Source organism: Sinocyclocheilus rhinocerous, unplaced genomic scaffold (genome assembly GCF_001515625.1).
Source record: "Sinocyclocheilus rhinocerous isolate Xijiao unplaced genomic scaffold, SAMN03320098_v1.1 scaffold2736, whole genome shotgun sequence".
In the NCBI taxonomy this organism is placed as follows: domain Eukaryota; kingdom Metazoa; phylum Chordata; class Actinopteri; order Cypriniformes; family Cyprinidae; genus Sinocyclocheilus; species Sinocyclocheilus rhinocerous.
In genome coordinates, this window is record NW_015653614.1 from 64293 (window position 1) to 72290 (window position 7998).

At 41.0% G+C, this 7998-nt stretch overlaps 1 protein-coding gene across 1 annotated transcript in view; it reads right to left on the minus strand.

The window, feature by feature from the left end:
* Positions 1 to 7998, minus strand: part of stag3 (STAG3 cohesin complex component) — a 15957-nt gene that overhangs the window by 2210 nt on the left and 5749 nt on the right. The window contains exons 9-21 of the mRNA XM_016522992.1: positions 6626 to 6718; positions 6445 to 6537; positions 5757 to 5957; positions 5429 to 5496; positions 5267 to 5354; positions 4817 to 4903; positions 3607 to 3699; positions 3151 to 3310; positions 2877 to 3013; positions 2192 to 2293; positions 1790 to 1920; positions 1599 to 1715; positions 1042 to 1181 (exon numbers count right to left, since the gene is read on the minus strand). Coding sequence (XP_016378478.1) covers positions 1042 to 1181; positions 1599 to 1715; positions 1790 to 1920; positions 2192 to 2293; positions 2877 to 3013; positions 3151 to 3310; positions 3607 to 3699; positions 4817 to 4903; positions 5267 to 5354; positions 5429 to 5496; positions 5757 to 5957; positions 6445 to 6537; positions 6626 to 6718 — 1510 coding nt within the window. The remainder of the gene's footprint in view (positions 1 to 1041; positions 1182 to 1598; positions 1716 to 1789; positions 1921 to 2191; positions 2294 to 2876; positions 3014 to 3150; positions 3311 to 3606; positions 3700 to 4816; positions 4904 to 5266; positions 5355 to 5428; positions 5497 to 5756; positions 5958 to 6444; positions 6538 to 6625; positions 6719 to 7998) is intronic.

Genomic DNA, 7998 nt, shown 5'->3' on the forward strand with positions numbered 1-7998 from the left:
TTTTTTTATTTGATTTAAATAAAACATTTCAATATCTTTAAAGTTTTCTTTTAAGATTTAAGATTCATTTCATGGCTGCTTTGAATATCTGGAATTTAAGAAAATGAATGGAAGTGAATGGGTGTTATGGAATGCAGACTCAGAAACAGTGAAATGCAGTAACTGTTCTTTATTTTGAAGCTCAGAGCGCAGGTAAGGAAACAGGACAATGGTAGCTTTAGTTGAGATGGATGATAATGAAACGTCTTTTTCTTACAGTTGTTGGAGATCGTGGATGACTGAAGCAGGCAGATGGTGGCTGCACACACACACACACACACACACACACACACACACACACACACACACACGTACCATCACTGGAACAGCTGTAGGGCTAAGTTTGTGGTCTGGGAGATTTTATAATGTTTCTGAAAGTCTCTTCTGTTTATCAAGGCTGCATATATTTGATCAAAAATACAGAAAAACATGAAAATATCTGTTTTCTATGTGAATATCTGTTAAACTGTAATGTATTTCTGTGATGCGCAGCTGTATTTTCAGCATCATTACTCCAGTCTTCAGTGTCACATGATCTTCAGAAATCATTCTAATATGCTGATTTGCTGCTCAAGAAACATTTCTGATTATTATCAATGTTGAAAACAGTTGTGCTGCACGATATTTTTCTGGAAACCGAGATGCAGTTTATCTTTCAGGATTCACAGATAAATAGAAAGTTCAAAAGAACAGCATTTATTTCAAATAGAAATCTTCTGAAACATTATAAATGTCTTTACTGTCACTTTTGATTTAATGCATTTTTGATTAATAAAAGTATTAATTAATTTTTAAAAATACCCCAAACTTTTGAACAGCACTGTATGTGCTACTGAGCCTATGAAATGTCCTCACTAATAAAGTTGAACCAGTGTGTGTGTGTGTGTCTCTGTGTGTGTGTGTGTGTGTGAGTGTGTCTCTGTGTGTGTGTGAGAGAGTGTGTGTGTGGTGAGTGTGTGTGTGTGTGTGTGAGGGTGAGTGTGTGTGTGTGTGTGTACTTACTGTGTGTGCGTCTGCGTTTCCTGCTGGGTTTTTCTGCTGCTGCTGGAGTTTCTTTGGATCCTGAAGTCAGCGATCGTTCGTACATCTTCACAAACTCACTGTTGATCACTGAGGCAAACACACGGCGCAGATACAGCGACCTGCAGCATAGACACACACACAGACTGACTGCAGGACAGTAGAAAGCATTTTATCTGGCAGAGGAATATCAATATCGTGATCTCTGTGTTCAATATTTGTTTTTACAGACGTCCCAATGAGAAACTGTCCAGATAGGGCTTTAGCTGAAAATCAGCAGGGAATTTGCTCTGGGATTGTGTGAGAAAAACACAGACGTACAACCGCACAGTACATGAAACAGATTTCTCTGGTAAATAAGTCCCTTCCAAATGGAGCTTCCCAGGATGAATTTACCCTAATTCTTCTGAACGAAGAAGTAAAGCAGGAATAAAGAGTTTGTTGCTTTATTCTTCATATGGGTGATGCATCCCGTGTTGTAATCGCATGAGCAGCTGAATACGGTTGATCTCAGTGAACGGAGCGTCAATGATACTCACAGCTGCTTGCACTCAGGCTGCAGGACTTTGAAACTGAATTCACTCAGAATCTCCAGAAAACTCAAATTCATCAGGTCTCCCTTATCAAGCCCTTGACTCGCGAAACGGATGCCATCCCTACGCAAACCACAAACGGCCACAGATGAGAGAGAGAAATAGAGAGAGAGCGTAATGAGAGGGTGAATACACACTGGTGTAACGCCAGCAGTGGTTTACGGATCAGACGCAGGTTGATGCTGAAGTTCATCGCCAGTTTCTTCGCCAGCAATCTGATCTCTGACAACTCCTCATCACGCCTGTCCTGCTCCAGCCCAGAGAAGAGCTGCACACACACACAGACACAGAGACACACAAACAGACAGACAGACACACACACACACACACACACACAGACAGACACACAGAATGAACAAAGAGATGAAAACGCCAAAGAACCGCTGAATGAACACACACACACACACACCTGCTGCAGACACAAGCACACACACACACACACCTGCTGCAGACACACGCACACACACACACACATGCAAGACACAAGCACACACACACACACACACACACACCTGCTGCAGACACAAGCACACACACACCTGCTGCAGACACAAGCACACAGTCCTGGCACTTTCCACTGAGCTGATCATCTTGGATTTGCTGAGAGTCTCTTTGATGATGTCACCGAAATCCCTGTAGAACTACAAAAAATAAAGAATAACTTAAACATTACAACATTAACACTGTTATTTACCTGGTCATTATTTATTAAAAACATTTTCACAGCACAGAATGGGCTCATTTATAAAGATGTGCGTATAATGATCCTAATTTGTAAACATACAACAAATTCTAAATTGTTTCTACCAAGAATTTATAAAACGTTCAGCCTGCTCTTAAATGTTCCTAACTGTGTCCCTCTTTATAAATCACAGTTCATCTTAAATTCAAGCGCAGTGTGAACAAGTGCATAATATATATATATAATTATTTTAGGAAATCATATCTAATTAATCTATTTCAGTTACGCTATTATGAGGAAGTTGCTAATTTGTGCATATAATAATATTAATGCATATTGTGATTTTTTTTTATTTTACTGGTGAAGTTCATGCTCTTCAGTTGGGTTAGGGTTACAGAAAAAGTTCACGTCAATTTATGCCTTTAGTAAACCTGCTTTCTTCCTCACTTTTGACAATAAAATCCAGGGTTTAGAAGTCAGGATCATATATGACGTATGTTTCATAAATGAGGCTCAATCTTTCTCTTACTCCACACACACACCTTATTGTAGTATTTGAGTATGTCTGTGGCGGCTCGCAGCTCCAGGACTCCGTATATGATGAGTTTACAGTATCCAGCCAGCTGATTCCTCCTCTGCAGCAAAGCAGCCATCTTCATCTCCTCACACTCTTCCTCACCTGCAGAACAATCCTGCTGAGCTACTTACATCTGATCAAGATCTGCATTTCACACGCAATCTTCTTATCAAAAGACGACTGCTTTAGGAGAAAGTTAGAGTAAATGTGTGTGTAAGTGTCTTTCTTTATCCGTGTACCAGCCAGATCTTCGTCAGGCTCGCTGAAGACGTAGTCGATGATGAAGGAAGCCATTTCTGCTTTGAGAGAGTCGTCAGGACTGAAGAGCTGCAGCGGAGAACCGTCTCCTTCACACAGCTTCCCGAAGACGAGCAGCAGGTCACACAGACACACAAACGCCTGCGGACACAACAAACACATGACGAGCCTCAATCTCATTCACTGACAACAAATCCAGTCGACAGAAGCTCAGAGACAGCGGCTCCATACTCTAGAGCTGAACAAGCAGTCGCACAGTTTCTTGTGTGTTTTTGTCATCGGCTGGGTTTCACTGTTGGTCAAAGTCCCTGCTGTTGTGTAGTTTGCACAGCGCTGCGGTGAGACTAGAACAAATGTGGTGTGATGTGAGCAGCAGAGTGATTCAGATCGACAGTCTAAACCCCTGTGTGTCTGAGACTGAGGACTGAGGGCTGTACCTGGTTCCTGATGCGACTCTGAGCCACGGACAGACAGCTCTGACACACCACACAGAATGAGTGAAGAGCCTTCATCACACGCTTCAGCTCCGCCTGACAGACAGACAAACCTGTCTTTAGCAAAACAGTGTGCATGGGAGTGCATGGGTCTTTCATGAATACTAACACTTTTTACTATTACGTTTCTACTCTATTTTTTTGTATTTATTAAAAAACCCTTTATGTGTACTGGATTAGACTGACTGGGACTAACATATTGTAGCCCTTTTATTGGTTTAATCGGTTTAATTGCTTCTATTGTTCTCCTCACTTGTGAGTCACTCTGGATAAAAGCTAAATGATGAAATGTAAATGCGTTTAAGATTGATAATACTTTGCTGAAAGTGTATAGGTGGCGCTATCGAGCCATTTTGCCACGCCCTCTTCTGAAACCCATACCAGACGTAAATTTTCGCCACTTCTGGCGTGTGTGCAAAGTTTCATGAGTTTGAGCATGTTTAGGCCCTCAAAAAAGCGATTCTTTTTAGAAGAAGAATAATAAACGAGCGATTGCAATAGGGTCTTTGCACCACAGTGCTCGGGACCTAATGATAAAAAACATATAAAACTATTTTGTGAATGCACTACCAATGAACTGTTCCTATACATTTAGTATTCAAACTGATGGAAACTGAAATGATCAGACCTAACAGATTGCTTATCCTACGGGTCCCTCCAGTGGACAGTGTTAGAATCGCAGCCTTGATCCATCAGTTGAAACGTTTATCAGCATACATACAGAAACTCACAGAAAGCGATTTATACTATATAGCTAAGCTCAACTTATCGCCACAAAATGTAACTATATTTTCGTCCAGCACTAATCTGATAAATGCAACTACAAGGCATGAAGATATTATAAATATCAACGCGATTTTCTGAAAAGAATTGAAATAATGAGTATTGTGAAAAGCACTATACAAACAAAAGTGACTTGGTTGATTTGGGCCCGAACAAGCAAAACTGTTGGAAAGGTTATCAGACAGACTCAGAGCACCTTCAGATCCATCAGTGTGACAGTAAAGCAGCGTTCACACACACCCCACAGTCTCAAATTCATGTTTCCTGTGATTTGACAGGAAGTCATTGTACCCAGTCTGATTGAAGATTCAGCCACATTCGAACAAACACAAGGAGAACGAACAGAGACACAGAGATGAAGATGACGCACCTTGTCTCTTGCTGGAGTGTGTTGCTTGATCTTCGTTCCTTTCCAGAACAGATGAAAGACTGAACACTTAAGAGCTGGAACCATCAGCTACACACACACACACACACACACACACAATGACGTTATAATGAGTGTGAGTGTAAGAGAATGCACAACAGTGTTTTCATGTAATTAGCATGAACATATAATGCTAGATTAGCCTAAGGTCAAGAACTTTCTATGGAGGTGTGGATGAGATATGAATGTAAACATCACAATAATCACACACACAGATCTCTGATGATTTACTGTTATTATTAAGGATCTCTCATAAACACAATGATCAGGTAAATCTGTGAGGGTAAGGGGATAGAAAATACAGTTTGTACAGTTTAAAAACCATTACACCTATGGAGAGTCTCCATAAGATATGGAAACCAGTGTGTGTGTGTGTGTGTGTGAGAGAGAGACCTTCTCGTTGATTTCTCTCGTCTCTATTCCCATCTTCAGCAGCTGAAAGCAGAACTCAAACAGGTTCCTTCCGGTCAAATCTCTGGCACTGACACACAAAAACACACTGTAGAGACCCTTCAGTACTATCTACCATAATCACACATAAACACACACACACACCTGCTGAAGATGGCTAGAATGTTCAGAGAGGAAGCAGCTCCATACAAATCATCTTCATCAGCCGATCCCTGAAGAACACACACACACACAGCTCAGCTATAGTTTTTGTCTCAAGAAGCAAGCAAAATCTGACAAAACCTCCTTTTGGGGAAATTCAGTTACAGAAAAACAAATCATAAATTCATTAGAGCTGAAGTGTGTAATTTTCTGTCAGATCTGCTTTGAACTCGTGCATTGGCCGAGGCAGTGTTGTTGTGTAGGACTAGTGTTGAGAGTGCAGGTGCTGGCCGTCTGTGATGCTGCTTCAGACTCAGGTGTGTTTGTGTACCTGCAGTATCTCAGCCAGGTTTGAGCTGAATTTCTCCACGGTTGAATCCAGCAGCTGACTGACGGCTCTCTCGGCTCGACCACAGAAGCTGTAGCAATCACTGCACAAGGCACACAACACACGCACACAAGCCTCTAACACACACTCCTCGCGGTGCTTCAGCATGATGTCACACACCTGAGACAGCAGCAGGTCCAGACTCTGAGAGACCACAGAGAGACAGACGCTCACTTCAGCTCACCAAACTCTCGCTTCACTTCATCTGTCCCTTCATGTATTTGCAACAATTTTATTATGCATCAAACACACAATAAATGGTCATTATACTGTACGTACCATTATTATGAGCTCATTACTTGAGAATACACCAAACATTTGTACTTTTGTTTTGTTTTTTACAATTATTGTCACATCTCAGGAACTTCAAAAAAGCCAAAAGATTATATAAAATGGAGAAGGACACCAAATAGTGACCAGTACAATATAAAGTTTAATTTACGAATTTGCACATGAAACCTGAAGCAGAAAAAAACATTTCAGCCTTAAAAAAAGTTCACATGTCAAGAACCCAAACATACATATTCAGACGCAAATAATGAGTGACAGTTCATGCATCATTTGATACACAAGAGATTTACATGTATGAATAAATGTGAATATGATGTGATTGATCAGAGACGGCTCGTACTTTCTCCAGGCGTCCTGATGTGCCGTAAACCTCCAGCTGGAAATACAGCGGCACTCGGAGCAAACAGCTCACCTTCCCGACGTCTGCCGAGAACTGAGAGCGAACACAGGCTTCACTGACATCTTCAGATATCTTCACATCACAACTCTAGTCTGGCTCTCTCATCAGTCCACAGACTCACCTTAGCCAGTAACTGAGGCAGCACGGGGATGAAATGGTTTGTGATGCGTCTTCGCTCTTGAGCCTGAAGCCTCTTCTCCCGCGACGCCAGGTTCTACAACACACACACACACACACAGTTCTGTGTTAGTCAGGACAATAACTGAGCGCAGGAGTGAGATGTGCTGAACTGATTTCAACTGATTAGTGTGTTACTATTGTCATTTTAGAGCTGCTTTACAGCAGAACTGAATCCTGTTTGCCTCATTGAATCATAATTTTCCTGTGTATCACTGTAAAGCTGCTTTGAAACAATCTGAATTGTTTAAAGTGCTATGTAAATAAAGGTGTTTTGACTTGACGTGCTAAAGTTGGAGCAGATCTGGAGCGAGAGATAAAGCTTTGAGCGTGAATCTCTGCCACTCTCTGTCTGCTGCCGACTGTGTAATTCCTGATGATATTTGCAGAAACATAAGTTACATTCATTTAGGGCTGCAACAAACAATCAACAATGAATTAGATTATCGATTAATTGTGTCAGCAAGCTTTGAACAGAAATCCTCCACCAGTCACGGGAATTTACTGCAGTGAATAACACATTCCTATGCAGAAAACCCATCTGAAAAATAGTGTAAGACACAGTGAGCAGCTGCAGGAAAAACACTGTCAGATCCAAGGTCTCCTAAACAAGAGAATTCATCATATTAAGTGCTTCAAACAAACTCATAAGCATACTGATGTGTCGTAGGAGCTCTGGCAGAAGCGTGTTTTTAACGTGTCTGAGGTGCGTTTTCCTCAGCACATAACTTACCTTTTATGGTTAGATTCTTATCTCTAAATTTTGCAGATTCATGCTCGTATTTCCATTTTGCATAAAAGCTCATCCCGACAACAATCGATAATCTCCGCTAAACTTCACAGAACAGAGCGAACTATAGCATGATTAATGCTGAGCGCAAAAATATCCATTATGCGGAAATATTTCCTGTTGGACATTTTAAATTCTACACGTATTTCAAGAAATGGTATTTTGTGAGAGTAATAACTTACTGTAAAGGGATAACATCATATAACTGGATATAAATGCAACGAGTTTCTTAGAATTACAGGATAAAGAAATGGCAGAATGTCACAGGAGTGAATGTGTTTCTACAGAGTTTACTCTTATCTGAGAACACTGAGCTTGTGCTTTATCATTCCTATGATTTTTAAGCAAGCAATTAGTGGTCGACCGATATATCGGCCGATATTTGGCATTTTTTAAATATCGGCATCGGCTGATAAGTTTTCCTGTTTGGCCGATGCGTTTGAGGTGGGACTTCTATTTTGAGCAGCACACAGTGCTCACATTCTCCCTCTTGTTCGCCGTCGTCGTTAACAGTTCTGTCTAATACG